Source organism: Blennius ocellaris, assembly GCF_963422515.1.
Source record: "Blennius ocellaris genome assembly, chromosome: 5".
Classification (NCBI taxonomy): domain Eukaryota; kingdom Metazoa; phylum Chordata; class Actinopteri; order Blenniiformes; family Blenniidae; genus Blennius; species Blennius ocellaris.
The window spans coordinates 23,409,557-23,435,565 of record NC_137654.1 but is presented as its reverse complement, the minus strand read 5'-3'; the positions used below and the strand labels follow the sequence as shown (position 1 = coordinate 23,435,565).

Genomic DNA, 26,009 nt, shown 5'->3' with positions numbered 1-26,009 from the left:
GTACAACAGTCATCAGTTAAAGTGACCATGATTTAGACAGTTGTCATGTGAACTATTCAATAGATAGAGTTAGTGTTTGAGTGAAGACATATAACACTAAATGTTTATGAAACAGTATTGACTTGATGTCATAAATTCATTTTCTTACCTATTACTTATGTAAGATTGCATTTAAAAAATATAATCTGCTATTTGTGTTTATATCTTTGTCATCTTTTGTTTTCATCCCCATTGCTCTTATTTTCAAAGCAGCGATTATCCGTAAAGTTTTAAGTTCAGTTTTATAATTTGAGTCAAAATGTCTCACTTGTTTTTTCTCGCTCAATACCAGATAAAAACAACAACAAAAAAAAGCAATGGATCAGTGTACATTATTGTCTTTATCATAATACTATCTAGCACAGTTTGTCACTCATGAAAAGTGAAAACTGTTCATTGCGATATAATCTGATATCAGGACGTTGACCTTGTAATATAATATAATTACATCTTTAAATAAACTCTATCACCATTATTTTAGATGCAAGATGAATCCCAGACACTGTGCTAAAAGTTAAAGAACTTTTTTGTGAGTATGTGGAAAAATAATGCTTCTATTAGTGCAAAGTTTTATTCTCACTGTGTGAAATCAGTCCAGTCAATGTCAGGAGGAGTTTTATTAGGACGATTTTATAAGGGTCAATGGAATTTCCGTTTTTTTCTTAAACCTGAGGATTGTCAATAGGCATGCAGATCGAAGCTAGTTTCTTGAACTTTAAATCCAGCTCTGAGTTTGGGTCAAAGTTAACCTCAGAGATGGAGAGGGCGTCAAGCTCGGAGTTGCGCTCCGAATCCCCCTCCTCAGCATACACATGAGGTTGATAGTCATCCAGGTTGTTGCTTTGAGTCTCAAGCTTTTGCAGCTTCTATAACACACAGGAGCGAAGAAAAAGCAGAATAATACAATACAATACATCAATAAATTACTGTAACTTTATAAGAGTGATCACAATCATTTATCATTACCTTGTTTATCATAGTTCTCTGACTTTGGGCGCGGTTTGACCAGTTCTGTAAAATAGATAATACTGTTTGTCAGAATTGTTCATATGCGAGGTGCGGATGTGCGCTAGAGCCACTCAAGAAAAAAAAATTCTGAGGTAAAAAAAATAAATGAATAAATCATGCACTTTGAGAAAAAAGTCGGAATACAATGTCTATTTTTCTTCTTTTTTTTTTAATACAAACTGGAAACATCCGTCTCCTCTGGTCGATCCCTCATCATTTGCCTGTGGCTGCCAAAATAATCACATTAAATCATGTAATTCTGATTATATAGGGTTACTTTCTGCTTGTTAACATCTGATTTTACACAGGATTTCCTTGGTTAATAATAACACATTTTTTAAATAGCCTACAGGCAAACCGGGGATCAGTGCCTCTGTCCCTCGTACGCCGTAAGCGACAGAGAGCTGCAGGCTCCACTGTGTCTTCAAAGTCCTAATATTTATGGTAACAACACCGTGTTTATGAGAGTCAGTATGTATTTACAACAACAGTCATTTTCAGTACCATGTGCATTGATCCACGAACAAAACTGGATCTTTCTCTTTGGAGTTGTGTGTATTGAGTGGGGCCTCCAAAGGAGGCTTCACTGGGGGCCATGCTGTACAACTACAGAGGAAAAACAAAAAGCAGGTATAATAACTATAATAACAATAACTATTCTATTTATGTCCATATATCAAAATTATGAAAAACATTGGAGGAAAAAAGCTTAACAGTTTAATTGCTTTTTGAAAAAATGAAAAGCCCAAAAGCATCTTTGCTTTTTACCTTACCTCAACTGTTTCATGTTTATATCTTAGCAGTACAACTGTTGCGAAAGACATGTTTTTTTTAAATACACCAAATCATGTAATATCTACTAACTTGATCATTTCATTGTTGTTTTTTTGGTAGTTCCATGAGCAGTGTTAATGCGAGAAGCACTCAACTCTTACCAGAGGCTGTTTTTATAACCCATGAATTTAGCCAGTTTGTAAAAACAACACCATGTGCTTACCCATCGTTTAGGTTTTGGTTGTTTTAGTAAAGGTTCAGTTTGAAGTACAGGTGACAGCATGATGCTCTGATACATCTGAAAAAGATGATGACATTTATGATGACAAGTACAAGAAGGGAAGAGGGGTGTCGTTGCTGTATGTGGGTGTGGATGTATATTTCACAGCACTTACAGGATTAGCTGATGCGATCTGAACTTGAGATGTTGTTTGGATTTGGTTCTGTTTTCGATCACTGTCAAAATTCACCTTTAAACATATGCACATATAGCACAAAGTTATATTTATATCATCTTAATTGTTAAATAGCATAACTTTTCAGTTCTCTGCATTCAAACTTTGAAATTCTTGCATAAAGAAAAGAAATCCATAATACGTTGCAGTCGGATCCCTTTGTCTCAGTGTTACTGATCATCAGATTTCCACATCTTTCATCTGCAATTGGGATTTTGTCTTGCTTACATGAGAACACAAGAAGTAATAGGAGCATACCTGGAGTTAAAAAAAAAAGTTAATGCAGTTATTGCCGTTTTACCCACAGGAAGTATGCGCATGTACAAAATCCAAAATGATCACAGATCAACTTCATGAGAAAATGTTGACTGTTCTCAGAGAAAAGAAGTTAAAAAATCTGAAGGGCAGAACATTATCAACATAATGTGTCGTACCTGCAAATAGCAGTAGGTTTAATAGAACAATCCCTATTGCTCCTCCAGCGGCAGTAACTGCAGATTTTCTCAGGCGGCAGTTTGGCTTGGTTTGAGCTGAACAGCTGCACACATTGACTGACAGGTTGTGGACGGCTGTGTTCCCCTGCAGGTCAGCCAGCTCTATCATCAGGTCATGGTGTCCAGAATGAACAATGCTCTCTTTCACCAGATTGACTGACAACCCTATTGGAAGTGTTATTAAGTCGATTAGTAAGAAAATACAGTGTGGATGAACTCGGCTCACAAGTTTATTTGAAAAATAGTCCAATCATTTTTTAGGGAGGATCTCATCTTGGCTTGTTTAGTGAGAACTCCAGCTCACCATGAGAAGGCTCTACACTCCACTTGTCATTAACATCTCCGAGGAGCTTGAAGTGGAAAGGTCCAGCATTTGGGTACTGGTCCATGTCCGACACTTCAATGCGAGCAAGAGAGCGCTTGTCAGACTGGCACAGGTCGATTGTGTTTGAAGCCAAGAATGGAGTGTTGTCATTCAAATCGAGGATCTGGATGCTCAGCGTAGCGGTGCCTGTCATTGGAGGTTTCCCTTGTGGACAGAAAAAAAAAAATGGAAGTGCACTTTTAGAAATTAGTTGAAAACATTTGTGAAGATTTATGAATACAGTATGGGTTGTACCATCATCAGCTGCATGAATTGTGGCTACATAGACATTGTTTTTGACAAAAGGTGACTCTCGATCTAAAGTCTCTCTTGTGGTTACGTTTCCAGTCTTGGCGTCCACTGTAACCCAACCAGCCGGATCTTCTCCTTTCTTGTATCTGATAAAAAAAAAAAAAATGTGTTGGGTTGGACGTCCATACATATTACTGCTGCATCTTGTCAACATATTGGCTTACACAATTCTGTTAGCGCTCCTGACATCAGGATCTTTAGCTGAAAATGTCTTCAGATACGTTCCCGCTTCAATGTTCTCCATCACCGTGACATTTTGGTCACGGTGGTCAAAGATTGGAGCCTCATTGACATCCTCCACAATCACAGTCACCTGCTGTCTGGTCAGAGGTGGTGCTGCTAGTGTCCCACCCACATCATCACCTGCGCCGCCGCGGAACGCCACTTTCCAAAGACCCATGGTGTTGCGCTCCAGCACATTGCACGTATAATAGGGGATCTCATTTTCCGCAGTGATGGTGATGTTCTTCACGGGACTCTTCTCATAGTCCAGATTCTGCAGGAATAGTAAAGTGGGGAAAATAATGTTGAAATGTGCATGGGGTTTCTGAAACATCTTGTCCCGTGCGAACTGAAGCAAACCACATCTTTGTTTTGTTTAAAGGCTATGTTCACACTGCATCGAAAAGAAACTCAAATCCAACTTTTATATGTGTGCAATCATTTTGTCTGACTCTTACGTCATGGAAGTGATCAGATCATCGATATTGAATTATACAAATCCTAGGCATGTAAAAAAAACAGGCCGAATTGTTTTACATGTTAAAGACAGAGGCCCTCCATACCCCCAGAGACAGAGACAAATAGAAAGATTTGAACAATACGTCATCGTTTATGCTGTCATTTTTCTTTGTCTTATTTTATTGTTAATCTTATTCTTCCTTTGATCATTGGGTTATTTTGTCACCTCCAAAATCCACTTGTCATTGTATAAGCCCTTGTATAAGACAACACACTGGTTTTGCTCAAGCTTTGAAATACTTGTTAAAAACAACAACAACATCATATAGCACTTGTAGTTGGCGTGTCCCTCCTCCATTATGATCATCTGTTTATTGTATGTTGTTCGGCAGGTTCAATTAAGTGTCCGTGGAACTCATCTAACATGTTTCTCTTGTTTCTGCGACACCCGTGCTGGTGGGATGCAGAACTCAGCATAACACCGGAAAGTGAAAAGATATTACCCCAACGATAAGATGAGCACATATTCTCAGAACTAATTTCCGGTTCTAAAAAGCCATTTTTTGTATGTCTTGACAGATATGTTACTTCCTCAAACGTAGCGTGGCCAACAGTCAGTCACCAATTGACCTGCACTGAGGGTAACGACCGAAGGCAACAGTGTAAATCACTTCAATTGCTATTTGAACGTAACTTGTTTTTTTTTTTGTCTGGTGGGCACTGATGGGAGTGTTGATTGTAGTGTTTTTACTTCCACACATTAGTCACAGCATTATGCAGCGATTGTATCAGGGGTTGCTTCAGTTTGGCAAAGGCCGACACGTGCGAACACAGTCAAACACACTCACACACACTAAGACTTACATTTGTCATCGTGAATACATTGAAGACAAAATGCTTGAGTATTGCACATTTTCATCGCTAAATATGAAAATGAAAATACCTTGTGTAGATACAGGAGTCCTTCGTTTGTCTCGACATCCGTAGTGATATTGAAGTTGTTATCCGTGTCTTCTTGGATGTGAAATGCTGCCCTCCAGGACGGTGTGTATTTGGTGTCTTCGTCTGTAACCGGCACGCGTAAAAGAAGAGCATTTTCCTGGTCTTCTCGCACTCTTATTACAGCCTAGGGATTGATGAAAGAATTAGAGGGATTTGGTTTGAATGTAATTCTATGGCTGTAAGTGCCTTGCTAAAATAAGCTTGTTCAAATAACTGCTTACTTTTTGTTGTGTGATCACAGGAAGGTGGTTATTTTGGTCTTCAATGTTGAGAACAACGGTGCAGGAGCTGGAGAACAGTTTTTCATGTCCGCGTTCTTTGGCTTCTACTATGATGGTGTATCTAGGTGCTTGCTAAAAAAAGATATATTTTCTTATCTTTGATATATTAATTGACATTAAATATCTTCATTGTTGTAATCAAACCATTAGGTCTCTCACCTCATAGTCTAAACATCCTTTAAATGATATTGTTCCAGTTCCATCAGAGATAGTAGTTAAGTAGAACTCCACATTTTGTTGTTGGGGGCTCACTGAGACAATTCGAAGGTCAAATTGTCTAAATATGTCAGTCAGGTCTTTGTCCGTTGCTCTAACAGTAATCAATTCAGTACCTATCAATACCAGAAGGAAACATTCTTGTCATGTGTTGTACATTTTATACCAAAGTGATCATTTCTTAAATTAACATTTGGCAATTACCTTGTGGTGTTGATTCCTTGACACTGCTCTCATACTTCTCCAGGTCAAATGTCGGCATGCAGTCATTTGCATCCAGAATATATATTATCATGCCGAGCTGTGTGTTTACTTCCTTTTCGATAATTGCCCGGAATGTCAACTGTGGAGGCAAAAGCAAGATTCATGGAATCTATGAAGTAAGGAAAGTAACAAAAAACTGATAAAAAAGTAATCCTGCCCAACCACACACACACACACACACACACACACACACACACACACACACACACACACACACACACACACACACACACACACTTTCATTTATGACTAACCCTCAACATTTGGAATTGCTCGTAGTCCACAGGGCCGAGCACCCAGACCTCTCCGGTGTCTTTATCCATTCTTAATATGTTACGAGGCTCCTTATCCACACCTTCGCCACGTATCTCCAAATGTAATACATCATCCCCAGTTTTAACCTGGAGTGAATGTGACACAGGGCAACAGCAAATGTAGGAATGTTACTGCAACTTTTAGATCTAATTTGTGAATGCTTGTCACCCTTGATGAATACTCACATGACCCAATGAGTAGGGGTATTCTCCATCATAGCCTTCATCGATTTCAAAAGAGTCTATGATCCATCTTTTTTGACGTTCCAAATTTTCTGAACCGTGGATCCCAACACCCTGCAAGATATTGCATTTCTTTGATTACTTATTAAGTCCCAGTTCAAATGAAAAATGCATTGTTTTTGCGTTTTCATTTCAGAAAGGTTTTGAGTTTAGGCAACAATTTTTTGAAAATGATGTCGGCTTAAAGCCCTTAGATGTTTTCTGCATTGTGTGTCCTCAGACTGTGGGTGCGCACACAACAGTATACATACTACACTCCAGTCTTAGTTGCGTAACAAAACGTCCTGAAAATATTGTGTTCGCCTTTCCTAAAATTGTTTATATTTCACTCCAGGACTTCTGTGTTGTCTGGATATCTTTATTTTCTTTTAGATTGTGATTGTACAGCCGAGAAGACTGAGAGTTTCCTTGCACAAGTGCCCAGTTGGCTCTGGTACATGTGCAGTCAAAGTCAGCCCGGTCATAAAATCTGGGCTGCACGTGGTCGACCGCAGTACATACATTTTTTATTTAATTTTTTTTATTTACCAACCTGAGTGGTTTGAAGCTTTTGAGCACTGAGACCAATATTACTGAGCAATATTTTTGCAAGACACCTGGTATTTCAAATAAGCAAGTTTCCAACATTTAGTTTGCAAATAGGATTCTTTGGGCATTCTTTGGTTTACTCGAAGCTCACTTTATTCCAAAATTGAGGAGTTCGTTGAGATATACTTAAAAGTTGTTCATTTAATCCAAACACTAAAACAGTTAAAACAAAAACACAAAATGATTTTAAAGCTTTAAAAAAATACTTCTCTGGAACAAGAAATCAGATGGTATGTTGTACAAAAACTCTCACTTGAAATAAATTCTTACCAGTGTGATGAGAAGAGTTAGATGTGCTATCTCCATATCCAAGTGCTGTTGCAGGAGTCAGTATCTCATACAATGAAATAATACTTGTATGTCCTTGGTTGTAAGTTCAACTGCATGCCAGTGGATGCTTTATGAAGCACAGTACCTGTGAGTGGGAGGAGTATAACGGCTTCCTTGCCATCTCTGATAGGTCTTACAGCCAGGTAGATTTGAAAAAAAGAGAGAGAGACCATTGCAAGTGGGTTTATACGGAAATCTGTAGGTTTCAGTTTAATATTTTGATCATAAAACAATACTGCTTCTGTGATATAATGAGGATTCTTACAATATTAGCGTATTGAAAAAGTACTCTGAAGTACTGTTAATATGTCAGGTAATTTGTTAAAACACACCGACTGCAATAAAAACTTAAATCTGAAGAAAATGATGAAACTATGAGGAGGCTCCAATTAAATCAACCTCAACCAAATAACTCCTGAGAGTGCGGCAAGTCCTCAGAAGTTACTTGAAGATGTGAAGGGTTAAAGCTGATGTAGTTCCTGCAGTGATAAGAGCACTCGTGGCGGCGACCCCCACACTTGGAGATTCGCAGCAGCAGATCCCAGGAAGCAACATCTGAAGGAGGGTTACAGTTCCACTTTCAGAGATCCTGCAAGAAGCTCCAGGGAGAGAAACAGATTTTACAAGAAGCCAATGAATTAAAGCTAATATTTGAGGATATGATCTCCCCAACGTCTTCCGGTCAGTACTGTTGCTTCAGCATTTTGAAATGGAGATGTTCAATAGTGAATAATATCCTAATGATATGTGCATTGCCATGTCTCATACCTGTTTCTTAAAATGATCCATTGAATTCAACACACATGTCGGAAATAGACACAATAAGAATGCATTTCTAAGTGTAGTGCGCTCAGGCTACAGTGGCAATGCACAAAAGCACTTTGTGTATGGGCAGTGGAATGAAATCAAAAGAGAAAATGCAAATATGATGAAGGCTCAGTCTTGCTGTGACACATAATTGTTGCATTCAGTACCAAGGTCAATAAATGACACCGACAGGGTTCACAATTGCACTGAAAAACTCAATTGCTTTTGTGCTCAAACTTGCCTGTTTAACAAGAAGCTCTATTGATGTTTGCTTCAGATGCACTCTGTTTACTTGGCTAAATTCCTTTCTGAGGTGAACATGGAGGTGGATTTGTGTAGGCTAAAATCCCTGTACATCTGTGCACACTGGAAACTGTAAAAACCCAGTCTGTACCAATTTGGAGCTGATGTGAGCTTGATGAACTTATCATAGCAGGAAAGTACCAACATCTGGCACATGCAGTGATAACACCTTACTGTGTGTAAACCTGTATTTGATGACATCTGAATACTTTCAAGGGCAGCAAGCATCGGGTTCCATGGAAGAGGAGCGGTGCCAGTGGGCCATACAAAACTGTTTCTAGAGAACTGTGACAAAGGAATTTTTTGACTTTCTGTTCGTTGGAAGATCTTTAGAGATAACAACTCTGGGAAGGCATGCACCAATTAATTCATCCGTTGAAACTAAAAGATTATCGGTATCTTTAGAGCCCCAGTCTCTTAATACATTAAATACATTTTCTCCATATTTTGCAGCATTTAATACATTTTCAACTCAAACTTTGTGTTTCTCTGATTAATTCACACCACACATGGTTTGTTTTTACACATGCATGTATCTTTTTCATCAGAATGACGTGTGTTGCTGTAGGCCCGGGTGATAACCCAAAAATTTACAGATACCGATATCTACGAACATTGCTGACATAATTTTGCCCATTTCGGTATATTTAGTGTTTAAAAAAAAAAAAAAAAGTTAAAAAACATTGGTTTTGATTGTCTGTAGGTAGCATGTCCCTTTAAGACGCTGTACTGCGGCAGAGACGTGACTCCACCCCATCCCGTCTGTAACAAAAATGGAGAGGTGAGACGATGGAGGACGGTTCAGAAGTTGTAGTGGCTACTGCGGTGACTGAACTGAACAACTTTAGAAGCGGTCGAAGCAGCTCTTCTTCGACCGTCCTGTGGGACTCCACCCCTCCATCGCGGGCAGAGCGCCTGCTGTGCGTAACGTTACACTGTTGATGCGCTACACCGCCATGCACTCGAGACACACTGGTGCTGGAGACAGATGACTTCCTCCTCGCCACTCACTGCCTCCAACTCTAGAGTGACTAAGAACAAAAGACAAAGTCCACTGAATCTTTTTACAAGTCCCTGTTGAAATATGTAATGTATACTTTTGCTAAACAGATAAAACTGTACTTTATCGGTCTCTGCTGTGGTCTCCACCAAATCTGTCTCGTTCCCTCTACGACACTCTGCTACACACGCTGGCTGTCACAACCATGGGGCTGTTTTTGTGTCCATAGGTGTGCTCAAGTGCTGGCCCCCATGATGTCACTCTCCTCTGGCCCCCATGATGTCACTCTCCCCTGACCTCCACCTTTAGATCAGACACTTCTTCTCCACCTCTGCAGTCTCAGATCTTTCTGTGGCTCTCTTATCTATTTACAGCAGTGACAACGCTGCTGCTGATCACTTCTTTTTTCTTTTATTAGTGAAGGAGTGTGACCACCAAATAAGAAAATTTTTCTGACCTCCCCTGGCCCCCATGACTATTTCACAAAGAAAAACTCTGGATTGACCTGCCGAGTTGTTAACATGCTTCGTGTTAACACTCATCAGGGTCGTGCATGTCTGGGCAAGTCAACCCAGGTAGCAGAGAGCTATCCTGGGTATGTTTATCACAGGCCCCTATAGTGGTGACCTGTTGGCAGTGGAATTCAAACCTGCGAATCAAGATCCCAGGTCTACTTCATGGGATCAGAAGTTCTAGATGCGTTTAAAAAGAAATGTTCCCATTTTGTGAGAGGAAGAGTCTAAAGTTTACCTTGAAACCAAGTTGAAAGGAAACATACCTGTGTTTGTTTGAGAGCATAAGCATGGCTGTCAAACAAGTTCAAGCTTTAAGATTTGCGTAGATTACTCTTTGTACCACACCTTAACTCCACCTGGCATTGATCCAATTTCACATATTCAGAAAGAAAGAAGCAGCTGTTGCTTTGGTTCACAGAAAGACAAGAAATGTTTCTAAGCTTAGTTTTCATAAATTTTTCTCGGTGACAATTCTGTGACTGCTATTCTACCTGCAGCAAGTTGAATCCATAATAGATGAGGCTTTTTTGGGACGAGTGGACGAGATTGCAATCCCAGCTCCTGAACATCAGGAGATACTTTTGGGTTGTGATCGCCTATCGCTGCTTCTACTTGTATTTGTAGTTTAAATATTTATATTTGTGTTCTCTCACAATTGTCTGAGCATTTAGAGCTTGAAGATCGCAGACACTTTGAATGGTTTGGGACCGAAATTCATCAGAGATTTACTTGTACAATATGAAACTTCCAGTCCGCTGATGTCATCAGTCAGGTTTACTCAATGTTCGTAGAGCCAGAAGCAAACAAGGCGACGCGGCTTTTAGTTTCTACACTCCTCACCTGTGGAACAAACTTCCTGAATGCCTGCTGCTTCTTTACATCAGCCCTTAAAATTTTATGATTTGCTCAAGCTTTACAATAAACAATTGTTCTTATTTATTTTATTATCTTTATTTTAATACAGACTTCTCTATGTATTCTGCCTATTAATGGATTTTCTTATTTGCTTTGTTTGAATGTACAGTATTTCCTTTATTTCCTTATGAAGCATTGTGAATTTCCTTGTGTCTGAATGGTGCTTATTTCATTTGGTTAAAAAAAAAAATAGTATGATTTATTTGATATTATTGTTCTATTGGATATTTTAAGTTTTTTTTTTTAAAATTATTCCACATATGCTGAACATATTTTGTACCCTTATTGATTTCTGAGAATCTCTGCATCCATGAAACATGATTCTTTTTCAAGTTTTTCCAACATAGATGTAGATCTACCTTTAATTTCAAAATGAGATGCTGTTTAACATTCCTCAATTCCACTGTTACTTGTTTTATTCTAACTATAATATTCATTTTTGAGATTTTGTCCCCAGCATGTTAGCAACTGTAGCAAATATTTTGGAGTTGGCGGTATAATACACACAGACACACACACATCTTCAACTGAAAACTGCAAGGGTGTCAAGCTCATTTTGAAAATGGAATTACATAAACATTATGGTTGCGCTCAAAGGGTGAATAGTATTTTAAATAATGTGACTGCTGTAGACCATAAAGGTCAAAAGTTACAGTTTTTGAAGTATAAATCTTATACATTCATTCATGAATATCTTTACATCAGGTATTAAGAATCCTCAACCACATTTTCAAATATTATATTATAAAGTAAATAACAATGACTAATATGTATATATATATTTACCAGTCAGTTTGATTTTTGGACATGTCTGTACAGTATTGTAGAGCATATGTGTGTGCGTGTGTGTGCGTGTGTGCGCACACGTGCCAAGTTGTGTGTGTAGTTTCATTTGTGTAAGCATGCTGAAAATTAAGATTACATTTATATTTGCCAGTTCTCACTTTGTTAGTTCAGGCCTTGATAAAGTTGAAAAGTTCACCACAAAGAGATTTATTTTCACATGACTATTAACAATGGTAACTGCTCATTTACTTTGAATTCAATTATTTTCCATTTGTTTTCTAAAATTACACATTAAGAACCTTCACAAAATCTTCATATAAAAGAAAACAAAACAAGCAAATAAAAATGCTGTATACCCCGGTGATCCACAAAAAGCCACAAATATTGGTATTTTGTCAAAATAATATTATTGCTGTTTTTTGTGAATGAGTTCTTTACCCTTTTGACTTTGAGGAGAAATCTTACCAGCAGAAATAAAAAAATAGAAAAAAAATCTTTCTATATCTATAAAATATCCATATTTCTACACATGAACACAATATTCACGTTTCATATTAATACTGTCCTGACTTAACCCCCAGAGTTTAAATCTATCTGCTGGGAAGTGTTAACAATAAGTGTTTTGACAGCAATAGAATGAAACGTTGAAAAATAAGCACACCCTGCTGACGGTTCAGTTTAAATTCATCAGTGCATGACAGGATGTTCAGAGCATGAAGTCCATCGCTATGCAAGCAAAAGCAAAAAGCCACATAGTCATCATTTTATCCGTGTGTGCCAATGTGAAGTGCCATGATTAAAACACATCTTGTAGCCCAGAATGTATCAGAAAAGCAACAAAAAAAAAAACATAAAAAAAATATCCATCTGCTGTAGGTTGTTACCTCCACCAATAGTCGTCTCAGATGAGTCCATGATTGCAGTGCCAAAAAAAAGCGCAGTTAGTTCATCCGGACCTTAATTCTCGTGAATTCAGGTTCATCAGTCATCAACTGCCAGTCTTGGTTGAATAAAGGTATTCCTGGCATAACAAACAGTATAGTTCTTTAAAACTTGCAGCCAGCCTGGTTACGTAACAACAAAAGCAATAATCAGGTTTTTTTTGTTACTGTGAGTTTCAATAGTTGTGCTGTTCACACAGGATCCATGAGTAATTTTAATCACAGCTCTGTACAATCGCAATGATCTAAAACTGCGTTGTACTCTTCTACATATGCCTTAGAAATTGGCCTTTTACCTGCCGGGAGAGGCAGATCGCAGAGACTCTGGTTTATGTGACAATTCGTGGAGCTGCAGGTTGTTATTTGAGTGACTTCTGTTTCACCTTCCAAAAGTCTGACATTTATGATGACGAGTAAAAGTTTTCTGGGAATCTTGGATCATGTTTTCCCGTCTCACACAATCCTAGTATAACATGTTGTGCTGCCAGCTACTGGTGTGGTAACATAACTGCTGTATTTGCACTGCTGCTGCAATCAACTCTTGGGCCTTTATGACAGAGCTGTTTGAAACTGACAAAGTTAACAACAAATATGCAGATTTTTGTACAGATGAACAAATTTATAATCCACGCCCAAGAATTAAAGCACCATGCAAAAAGATATGAGCATTTATAAAATATACATCCCAGCGGTGGATTTAAGCTTGTGTGTTTTTTTCCTCAATTGTGTCTTGGCAGATCTTTCCAAGAGTCTTGAACTTTAGTCCTAAGTCATCCAGAAACTTCAAGTCGTCATCCATGTTGACGAGCGAAAGCTCGTCCAGTGACTGGCACTTGCTGCCTTGGCCCTCGTAGGCGAACTTGGAGAGCTGATCCACTGACACGTCTTCATTGTGTCCATCAATCACATACAGTCTCTGGAGATGTAGAAATTTCAGGATTTAAATTTTGTCAAGAAGCAGTCGCACAAAAAGTAGGAAGAGTGTTTTCAAATTGTATGCGGGTGGATATAAACCAGTATTTTCTACCCATGTTTGTACTGATGTGAACGTCTCTTACCCTTTCGATGTGATCTGCCACATGTTGATTTGACTGCAGGCTGAGAGAGTGTTGATACTTTGATGAGCCGCCCGTCTGAAAGAGGAGAAGTTATATGCTCATATAGGAGTAACACACGTTCTTTGTTGTTTTTACACCATTAAAAAAATATTAACCCTGAACACTGCTTACATTGTAGTGCGTTCTGGAATTCCTGGAAGCACCCCATGTGGAGTACTAAATCAAAGAAAACAAACAAACAAACAAAGCATTAATGTGAAAATGTAAATTATCTGACTTTACCTGAATGGTAAGAGGATGGTAGATTTAAGTTACTCTGCATAGGGATTCGTTTCAATAATCTCTAAAATAAACATTAAAAACATTTGATTTTGTACATTTCAGAAGCTAATATCTCACAATCAGTGTGAAAAACCTTCTTGCAGTTATTGTGCCTCATAAGGAAATAAACATTACAGCACCCTCTTTTGGTTATAGATGTGCTTCACCAATTCGTCGTTATGACAGAAGGAAACAAACAGCAGCAGTTTTTATCCAGTGCTGTCCCTGCAGCTACGATCACTCACCATGCTCTGCGCGTTTTGGATGTTTTGGCTGGTTTGGCTACTAAAAGTCTCAGTTTGATTATACATGCCCATTGATTGGAAGTTGGAGTTGAGCTGTGGGTGATAACAAACAAGTGATGACAGGATGCTCTTAATGCGGTTCACTCAATATAATTAATATACCGAAGGGGAGCGTTTATGGATTTCCAGGCCTGCACAACATGTTGAATCAGAACCGTAACTTCAGTATTTAAAAGTGGATATTTAAACATGTCTTACTCACCATTGTAAACTGTGCACTGTTGTACCCGTCAACCTCAGTCAATCCTCGGCCCGTCTCAGTCGTCTGTTTGAGCAGTACAAATTGATGAAGGTAAAAAAAATTATTATTATTATTATTATTATTATAGTGGAGCTGGAGTTGACATTGTGTGTCTTAGCTTTGGGGGTGGGGGTTGAGATTGTAAAGAAATGAAAAGCATTGGATTGAAGTGATCCTGACCTGGCATGGCCACCCAAAACTGAATCCAGCCAGTTGTAGGTAGAAACAAGCATATGTGTCATAAAACCTTCTGGAAACATGACTTTGAACTGGGAAACCTGACATGATGCAACGAAAAAAAACAAACAAAACCTAATGCCTAAAACCGAAGTGCAATCCATTTCTAATGCCACTTGCTCGTTGCTCTTTGCATCACAGGGGAAGATTAAACTTTCAAGGTGCTTGATTTATGTCCTGGTACGATTAGATTTTGCAGCATGACCCACTTATTACTTAACCTTGGACGTACACTGTCATTTACTTTTTAGTTATGTGTTTACAACTTTCAAATTATATGCCCGCCTGCCTGTCATTCCGACCATTGTTAAGCGAATGAAGGGAAAAAGATTAATGTGGTGGACTTTTTTTTTTTTTTTGTGTCAGCACATGCTGCAGTGTGATCTAAGTCTCAAATTGATCATCTGTCAGAAACATTAAAATTGAGGAATTTGATGCTTAAACTTCCAATATGGACTATAAAACTACAATATGGACTGGGAGTTATGTCATTCTGGTGGTCATGTTTGTTTTTGTCCATCTACTAGCACGTGAGCAGAAAAACTATTTACCACGGTGGTCATGTACATTAGAAGCGCTTCTGTTGTCGACACGGGATGGAGCCCAAGTGTTTTCAAAAAGTTCAAAATTGGGAGCCGTTGTGCCCAAAATGCAACAAAGGTTTTGTGTTTTTACTGGTGTTCACTGACCTGTCCACTGACTTCTAGGCCACCACTACCCCAAAAGGTTACTTGGAATTAAATGTCCCAGGTACTTTTAGTCCAAGTATGTTTGTATTGGGTCCCTTTTGAGTCCCATGCCCTTGACTTGGTATCTCTCCTGCTTATAAACAACGTGGATCGGTTCATCGTTTGAACAGAGGATTAGCAACTATAGTGTAAAGACTAAAGACAGGATTTGCCTGCCAATCTGCGTACACTCCATTTGTCCACCAGTACTTTGATTAATGTGCATTGCTATAACAACGATATGTTTGTTAGAGGTGTCAGGAGGCTCATTACTCACCAACTTAGTTTGTTTTTGCCAAATATGTCAACACTCAGAGTTGCAGGTTATTTATTATTCCCTACTTACCAAGCCCAATGTTAACAAAAGCATTCCTGAAGCAGTTTTCTCTGATGAAGCGCAACTAGTTACTATTTCACCAAACTCTTGTGTAATGGAGGAAGAGTGCCTCATTAGTTCTGAACTAACCCACCCCCCCGAGGCAAGTATTATTTGTCCTAATCCCCAGGAATTGCTATGTATTAGCAGTATCAAACATTAACATATCAATTAAGGACATCTCTGTTGTGTTTTTTTTACTGCTTATTCTCATTGTGATCAGCTTATAAATCGGATTTATTTTTTAATGTTGCTAAAGTAACCCTGGCGTTATGATTATTGTGCAATATCCTGCAAATAATTGATATAACTCCAACTGAACCTTCATTAGTCTGAAATTGAGAGAGAAACAACTGGAAGTAACACAGAAGCAGTAATACCAAATAACTGGCTACTTTATATTTGCGGTAAACAACAAGGTAACCCCAGTATTTCTTAAAGAAGTAGCAACAAACTGGCACAACATAGATGTCCTCACACACAAAATAAACAGACCCTTATGTTGATGCCAATAACAACAGTAAGAGTGTCGTGTTAATAGAGGGCGTACGCGTAAGGTGGCCTGTTTGATCTCCTCCATCGCATTTACGTCACTTGTCGGTGTCCGAATCAGAGTGGGTTCAGCCTGGCACGGGAAAGAAAAAAATCAAGGGGTATTAGGGGAAATAAATAAATAAATAAATATATGTGTGCGTGTGTGGATGTGTGTGTGTGAGAACACAAATGACCTAAAATGACCTCACCATGCATGTAGCGCCCCCTCCTTCCTGATTGTACTTGATGAGAGTCTGGTTGCCTTCGTCAACTTCCACATACTCAAATGTCTTCTTTCCGGTGTTACACATAAAAACAAGCAGCAGTACTGTGGACAGGTGTGAAAATTAATTAAATATATGACATGACTAGATTTACCTACAATTACACCGAAAGTAAATGCAGTGTTGTTCATCCTTTTTCTGTTTGAAAAATATTGTGGAGTCATTTTAATTTGCCAAAAAAATAATGTTTGGATCCAAATCATTGCACAGGATAAACTTAAGCACAAAGTAAGTTGTGTGTCATTATGAATGGCAACATTTGGATAATTTCAACCTGGAAGCTTTGTCTACAAATCAAGGAGTGACTGATCTCCATACTCACGCAAAAATAGAAGCAATCCTGCAATAAGCAGTCCAATGGCGGCAGGTCCAAGACTGGTTGAGAGTGGCAGTTTGCCACGACAAACGTCTTTATCTTCACAGTCACACAACACTACATGGAGAGTCTGTTCTCCCACTTGGTTCTGTTGGTCCTGAATGTGCAGGGGTATTGAGTAGTTACCGTATGGAAGCGACTTCACACTCACAAGGCCGCACGCCATGCCTGAAGGAAGATGTAAAGTGTAAAGTGAAGTGTCTGCATTACTTAAAACAGATATTTCTCTCAGTAAGTGGGCATTGCAGTAAAATACAAACCGAAGGAAGGGCTTAGTTTCCAGTAGTCTTTCAGATTTTCGTCTTCCTTGAGGGTGAAGGTGAAAGGCCCACTATAAGGGGTTTGGTCTGCATCGCTGGCAGGCACCATGATTTTGTTATCCTTGTTTGCGCACAGGTAGGTGGTTTCGTTGATCAGCTTGGGTTTGTTGTCGTTGACATCCCTCAAGTGAATCTTGACGGTACAGGTTCCTGAGCCCGGGGGTTCACCTGTAGAAACGACAAAACCATCAGTTCCCTAATGGATGGATTTGGCAAACCAAAGATCCAGTACGTCTCTGATGTCTAATGACAGCTCTCTCATACCATCGTCTATGGCCCCAATGACAACTGAGTAGATGTTGTTTTCATCAACAAAGTGTGATTCTCGGTCCATCCTCTTGATTGATGTGATTTTTCCAGTTGCTTTATCAATGGTCACCCATCCAGCGGGATCGTCTAACAGCACATAGCTGCCCACAGAACAGAAGGAGTAAAAAGGTTAAACTATGGTCATTTCAATTTGAAGGTCATGTGATTCGTGAAACCTGAACCGTGTAAAAGTATTAACACACAAAAGACATATGAAATTTAAAAAAAATGTATGGTACTATAACACAGTGGAATGTATTTGATATCCTTCCCTGGAAATGTATCCCAGCGCTTTCGCTCAGAACAGAGAGGGTTGATTGCACATCCAGTTTTATCAGTCATAGGGTAAGAATAGTTATTTCTCCTTCTGAGTGATTGAAATGCTTTATGTTCCACCTGATGTTTTCAGAGTCCTCGTCATAAACATCTGGAGTGAACAACAGTTGTCCAGGTTCCTCTTCCTCCGTAAAGTACAGATCAGTCTTCTCTCTCCCAAATGATGGTGGGTCGTTGCCATCAATCATCTTCATTTCAACAGTGATTGAATCGGGTTTTGGAAGCAGCTGTCCACTAATTGGTTTTCCGTCTTTACAAACAAATAGGGACTCAACATTTTCGACTCCAATCTCCAGGTTTTTCAGAGTCGTTTCGCCATAATTCTTCCCCTGAAATAGACATACAAGTTCAGGTTTCCTGATTCATACAACTCCCGTTTCTTGTGTTTATGATGAAAGATTGTTGGGCTGTTATTTTGCTCTCAATGAGGAAGTAATGCATGAAAATCTCGAATTACCTTGACAACACTCAGAACACCCTCATTTGTTTCTGGGTCCGTTTCAATTGCAAAGGTTTCATCCTCATTTCCACTGATGAAGAAGTACTTGGCTCGCCAGGCATCAGTATTCGGGGTGTCTTTGTCTTCCACCGACACTCTCAGGATATTTGATTTGGTCACCATTTCTTGGACCTCACCCTCATACTTTAGAGACAAAAAAAAATAAAAATAATGACATTATGAATCAGCAACATAAGTTAGAAATGATAAAATATTACTACGAGTAAAGTACGTGCCTTCCTTTGTTTGAACGTTGGTTGATGAGTGTTAGAATCCTGAATATTGATGATTACAACAGCAGTCGAGGAAAGTTGTGGTTCTCCATGATCTTTTGCTTCAACAATAATTTGATATTGCTTTTGTTTCTGAAAAACATGTTAACAAGCTGTGATTTAAATCAGCTGCATTATCTGCATGTTATTCCGTGATTTAGACACAAGCCACCAAGTTGTCGTACATTGTAGTCAAAACATCCGGTGAAGGCGAGTTGGGCCATAATATCATCAAGCCGATCCAACTCAATCTTGGGCTCCGCAGGTGTTTGTGAAAGTATTTTGAGGCCAAATTCAGAGTTGGGTGTGTCGGGCTGATCGATGTCTGATACTTTCAGCTGAACTGGCAAATATCCTGTAAGAAGATTTAGAAAATCAGAGATAATAGATGTGTTGGAGAGAAAACACCTTTCATTTCTTTTTTTCGATTTCACTAAAGCGTGATACCCTGTGGCTAAATGCTGATAAGTCAACATGAGTCGTTCACAAAGTGTTTACTCACCCTCTGGCATGTTTTCTTTCACGTTGGCTACGATATCTGGTTGGCGAAACAAAGGTGCGTTGTCATTTATGTCAGCTATGTCAACGTCAAACGCTAGTTCTTTGTCGATTTGCTCGCCGGTTTCTTTTTCCAAGACTTCGAATTTGATCTGTGGATCACATTATTACTTTTTCTTTCCCAATGCATTTAAACTGCATAAACTTATTCTCAGCAGAGTCGCTCGCTCACATGGTAGGATTCTTTTTCCTCTCTGTCGACAGGTCTGTTTGCAAAGACGACTCCAGTTGTTTCATCAATGGTGAAAATGCCTTCCGACACTCCTTCCCCATCTATTTGGAACCTATAGTTTTTTCCTGGAGTCTTGTCATTAAACAGCTGGTAGAGAAAGTCAAACGTGAACATTAGATGTTAATTTTTTTCATATTCATTTTGGCAAAAATATTTTGCTGCTATCGTGAGTGGTCAGTCCACAATTGTTTGTTTTTTTCACCTTTGAAATTTCAATAGGGTACTCTGCCTCTTTTTCCTCTTCCAGCTCTATTGTTGATAATACCCATCGTCTCTTAGAACGCACCAAGACATCCTGATGAAGCGTGTGAAAAAAAAAAAAAGAATGGTAAATGCTGTCTTTGGAAAACACTTCACTGAAAAAACAAAAATCAGTTACCTGCCGAGCATGTTTGTTGGAATTTGAATCATAAGACTCTGCTGGTGCTGCAATTGCAACCTACATGCAATGAGAAAAACAAGAGTCAGTGCTGTCAAACCTCGTTCAAACCTTTTGGGGGGAAAAAAACACAAGTATTATGCCCTTCCGTTTTATAGTGACAGCCATAATGAATCGATGATTATTAAAAACACATTTAGAGAACAAAAGTAATCAAAAAATATTATCTGCCTATGGAACAAAGAGGGAAATAAAAAAGAGAGAGAATAAAAACATGGCGAAGACTAAAACTCGGACTGTTTTAGAGATTGTCTTTATTCAGTACGAGCGCCACATGTACATGAACACCACAGAGGCACTAAGGTCCATTTACGTTTCTTTTCTTACATTCATCTCTGTGGCGAGCCTTTGTTTGTTTTTCCCGAATTGACAAGTTTCCAATATACGCTGGGGCAGAAGTCATGCAGGCAAACACTAAAGTCACTCTTTTATTACAGTACAGGCATACAGAGAAATACCTTCACGCATCAGGGAATATTAGTTTAAATGTGATTCATGCTGTACTTGTCAGTAGACAACTGAAAACCAGGCTTATTTTTACTCATTAGTAATAAAAAGAGGAAATACTAAACAGAATTAAAAATACATTAACTTGTATAATTGTGCTTCTCATATTATGCATTAGTCCATCCATCTTTTATGCACACCCTATTTATAGTGTGAATGTTGAGTGTGAAGCAGGGCGCACCCTGCCATTCCATCACAGGATTAACACAGAGAGACAGGTCGTCACCCACGTACACATTCACACAAAAATCCCCATTTAAAGCCATCAATTAATCTAACGAACTTTGCACTATGAGAGTAAGTTGGAGTCCCAAGAGAAACCTTTGCAAGTACATTGAGAGCAGGTAAAGCAGTAATCATAGCCCCACCTAAACTATGCTTTTGTTTATGATTATATTTTATAGTATGGTGAAGGACAGGAGGTACCCATCATTGTTAAACAATCTTCAGGGTAACTAAAGTTCACTTATAAAGAGTGTTTCTTTGCGTTAACAGTCTCAGTGCATTTTACACTGTTCGTCACGTTCACCCATTCATGCATACACTCACGCACCAATGCCATGCAAGGTGCTTGACCTTGAATGGGAGCCACTTGGGAATCAGTGACATGCCCAAAGACATTAAAGCCCTGTTTCCACCGCACAAAAAGTACCGGCCTAGACCGGTCTAAACCGCTCCGGTTCGCGTGTCACGACAGGAATGCGGTCTGAACCGCTCCAGACCGCTCCAAAGGCGACCGCTTTTCCGCTACCCTTCCGTTGGGGTGCCGGGGACCATGGAACGGATCTGAGTTTGAGGAGCTGTCTGCTGATTGGTCAGTGATTTACGACACGTCCTCAATATTTTAATGTGTCGGCTGGATGAATCCTCTGCTGTCAGTGTGGTCAGCTGTGCACTGGTTGTTTTTATTTTCCTTTTCTTTTCTTTAGTGCACAACTTTAGTGTTTATTGTGAAAGAGCGACTTGAGGCAGGGGGAGACTGGGGCTCGGGACTTCGCATGGAGCTTTCTGTTTGCAGCATAGCGCTCGCCGTGGCGTGGATTCGGGACACGGGAGTCTGGAGCTTTCGGCTCCGGCGCTGATCGCGGTCCGGCAGCTCCGCTTCCCAGAGGCGGTCAGTGTTCTGTTCAGCCGCGGTCACTGGCGCTATATTGCGGGTACGGACCGCGAAAGCGATCTCGGAGCTCGGAGCCTCCGTGTTCCAACGCTGAGCTGCCGGACCGCGATCAGCGCCGGAGTGGAGTGCCTCCTGCGTTTGAGCAGAAAGCTCCAGACTCCCGTGTCTGTGCCTCAGCCAACCGGGGGGAACGCTCCGGCCACTTGCCCCGCACCCGAGCGCTTGAGTGCGGGGCAAGTCGCCGCAAGTCGCCCCAAGTCGCCGGCAAGAACAGGAATTTTACAGAGAGCGAAATAGTCCTGGACGAGGTGGAGGTCAGGAAAATTATATTGTTTGGTGTCACAGCAGTGGAATCATGAACAAAAGAAAAACAAGCGATCAGAAGCGCGTCTTGTTACATATGTATAATAATGAAATGAGCAATATAAAATCTATAATATCTTTATTTTACATGTAACCCATTGGTAAATCATCTTGCAGTTTGTTTTGCATGACTTTCCCAGAGACTCACTCTAGGCGTTACCGTGTACATACAGTTTTGTATATTTGTACGTTATACCTGTAAATCCTAATAAAAGCAGCTGGAACAGAACAGCGTCACTGTGCGCTCCCATGGACGGGAATCAGTTTTATCACAACACCGGCGCATCCACACTGCAGCTTTACGAACAGCTGTCGCCGCACTATTTATACGCTTACTCTGAAATTAGACTGATTGTTACACACTTTGTTATAATTGATGATCAATCAGTTCTATCCACCGCTCTGTATTATTTGAAGATGAAACTATGACATATGAACATCGTGCTGCTGATTCAGAAGTAATGTTCCACTAAAGAAACACATCTATACCACTGCGGCTTGGCTGTTTACGATTAAGTGAGTCTGTAAGTCTGATAGTTGAAGATATTTAATGTATGAGATGAAACTCAAGCAAAGTTTGTTTTTATAGATCACAAACTTTGTGTGGGAAATGGTATATGCATCTTTCAGGGCTCATTTTGTGCGTAAGCAACTTTTAGAAATGAGGCTCCAGTACATTTGAAGGTTGACTCAGTCACTGTCAGCACTGTAACTAATATATATCTTTAAATGAAGCAGAACAACACTGAACATGTAATAATATAAAAACAGAACATGCACTGTAATTCGAGCTTTGAATTTAATAATTGTCACAAACTAACTGGTTCTATAATGAAATTCTCTGTCTGCAACACGCGTTTCCAAAACTTAAGGCATAGAACTGGTTAAGCTTCATTTCTCTGTTCATTTCCCTTTACCTCTGGGCCTTTCAAGCACAATTTTCAATAATACGTAAACATTTTGTGCATGTAGCACTTCTTCATAAGCATTTACAAAGATACAGGTAACCACCTGCATGCAAGTATCTCAATTATTATTTTGGGATAAGAATATTCAGGCATTTACTCTGAAACGTATAATTAAACTGTGCTTGTTCAAAAAGCGGCCTTAATCGGACAGATCATAACTGAGCATTTGAAGCCTACCAGCAGAAGCAGTGAAAGGATCCTCATCCTGTTCCTCCCTGTGTGATATCCTCTTAGGGAATGCTCCGAAAAAGGCGCAGGCAGCTCAACTATGAGTGCAGAAAGGACAGGCCCACAATGCCTGCGGGCATGTGACCGGCTTACCTCGTCATTGACAAAGAGTTGTCTGTTTGCACACACAGTAATGTGTAATGCAATACATTCAATGTGGAATTGTATTCATATTCATGTATATATGTATATATATATATATATATATATATATATATATATATATAAAAACAAAAACCATGAATGATAGCCAGCTCGTGTGTTCAGTTGATGTGAAGTTTTACTCTCTCAAGTGTTGTTGTTGCAAACATGCAGCAGTTCACTGGTTCGTCCCCGAGGCTCTATGGCTCAGGTTACCATGCTTTATTTACGTCCGACCTACATCATGAGAAAAAGGAGCTGTTCTCAGAGTATTATTGCTTCCCTGATTTCACTACATCTGAGGAAAAAATATTTTAAACGCAACATCACAGTTTACTCATCATTGGAACAGTCACATACACCCAGTATATTTTATACATGTGCACATGTTCTCATTTTAAACACAATAAACTGATACTAATTTCTACTCACTTCAATGCCACATGTCCCAAACCAGAGCGAGAGACTATTAAACTCTACTTTGATCCCTGAAAGCACATGAAACCACTACATTTGCCAGGAGCAATATCATTTGCCAGTTTCTGGGTGATCCCTATTGTTCAGTTGTCATTGAGTAAGAATGCACTTTTAATGGAACATGATAAATGTCAACGGAAAAATAAGTGTGATTGATGGGATGCGAGGCATCAATGCAAAAGTGGCGAGAAACAGAGTAATTGAATTTGAGCCAGGTCAAAAGCACTCCTAGAGCTTATCAAAAAATTAAGATGCAAGTTAAATCTATTCTTTTGTTTTATTGTTTCTTTAAAGTTAAAAAAGATAGATTATATGAAACAGAACAAGTTGTCGTTATTTGCCTTCGGCGAACCTTTTGGCGATACATTGGGAAATGCTGTGGCTTATCTCAGCATTTTAACCTCTTCTGTGCTATCTCTATATTCTAACTTATATCTTTATTGTTCCAATGATGAAGTTAAAGTTGTCAAAAAGGACAGGTGTATTGTACTGCAAGAAAATCCCCCTGTCAAAAAAAAACCAAAAAAACAGCTTGACAATGTTACCCAACCCACACTGCTAAAGGAATGTGTTTATAATTATGTGGCAATTACGTCTAACAAGTGCAGCAAAATGTTTTTCGCTTGCTGAACAACGAGCGGGTTGCTCCCCCCCCCCCAAAAGAAAAAAACGAGACTCATTCGTCAAAGCAATAATAGATTATATACAGTCCCATGTGTGTTCCCCATGGAGTTAATGGCTGAGTTTGGGGAGAAGAAATATCAGGTATATAAAAGTCTGGTATTCACAATTGATTTTCCATATTCATGGAGGTCGACACTCTAAATAAATAGCGTGTGTTATTCTGTGTGTCAGTCGGACGTGATTCTCCCTGCATCCAAGTAGATCAAGCTTTATTTCTCTGAGCCGACATCACATATTCAAAAAGAGGGAAATTATTGCCCCCAGCCAAGGGTAATCCTTGTTAGGTCCAGATATTTGGAAAAGGAATGCCTGCTGACGCTGCTCTTACCTTCATTAAGTCACGTTTGTCGTGAAGCTTTTAAGAAAATAAGGCTGACATAATGATGCATTTCTTTGGTTTTGTGGGGTTTTTTTTTTAAGTTGCAACAGTTTGACTAAATGTCCTCCGCTTTTGCGTGTGTCAGCAGGGGAAATTGCCCGTCAACAAGGTTGATCTACCCACGCAGAAGAGAACACTGTCATCCCGTGACATTATGTTATTTCTTCCATATGCCTGACAGCTGTGTTCGTTTGCCCCTGAGCACGTTTCAAGGTTGTACTGGTGCAGTTTTAAAACACCCAGCATTCGAGAATATCTCGTTAGTCTTATTCTTTAAGTCTTTAATTCGGTTTCACGTCCATGTTGACAGGTAAAGAGAGTGGAGAGCTTCTCCTATAGATTCCACCCCAGGTCTAATTCATGGCTGTCATGCTATGATTGCTGGAACATGCGTGAGCTGAGGATGCGCATTAATGTTTATGGCCTTCTCTGTGAAGGGGATCGTACTTGGAGTTTCTGAAAGAAGCTTACTTTAAGTACAAATGAATTAATCATTAACACTAAAATGTAACACTAGCAGTTGTACAGATGCTTATGATAAACTGTGGTACATTCTGATGCAATATTCTCCATTTAACAATCAAACCCTAACACAGATGAATTGCTGTACCTCTCAAGGTACAACAATTCATTTTTCTAACTTAATTATATTTGATATTTGTTTTCTCTCCATCCCGAATATATTCCACAGGTTTACTGCACAGATGATGACACAGGAACATTTCAGAGTAGTGTGCACTTTATGAATCTTCATGAATCTTGAAAGTAAGGTGTCCTTATCTGAGACGTGGGATGTCAGCTCATTAAGGAAGTTCTCACATCACTTTATATCGGAGTAAATGAGGACACATTTTAATGACTGTCTGTGTGTTGAAACGCCCCTGTAAAAGGTAGTTATTACTTTTTGTATGAAGCACATAGGCAAGTTGCGAATTGTTTTTCAGCCAGTTAAGGTCTGGAGGTTTGTTTCATGAATTCAGTTTGAATGCAGTATCACATTAAATGAACTTAAAGTAGAGGTGTGTTCAATATCTGTGGCTAAAAAAATAATGATGACGATGACTATCGTTCACACAAACTTCAAGAAA

General features: G+C 39.3%; 1 protein-coding gene across 1 annotated transcript; it reads right to left on the bottom strand.

Moving 5' to 3' along the window:
- Nucleotides 1–13,329: 13,329 nt before the first annotated feature.
- Nucleotides 13,330–20,390, bottom strand: cdh26.1 (cadherin 26, tandem duplicate 1; the record flags this gene model as incomplete). The annotated part of the gene is made up of 16 exons (XM_080496933.1): nt 13,330–13,548; nt 13,691–13,765; nt 16,449–16,523; nt 16,642–16,760; nt 17,039–17,260; nt 17,353–17,580; nt 17,677–17,822; nt 18,118–18,386; nt 18,515–18,700; nt 18,793–18,921; nt 19,014–19,183; nt 19,331–19,478; nt 19,559–19,705; nt 19,821–19,913; nt 19,998–20,057; nt 20,385–20,390. The coding sequence occupies 16 exons, from the start codon at nt 20,388–20,390 to the stop codon at nt 13,330–13,332; spliced, it is 2,292 nt and encodes a 763-aa protein (XP_080353059.1).
- Nucleotides 20,391–26,009: the final 5,619 nt, after the last annotated feature.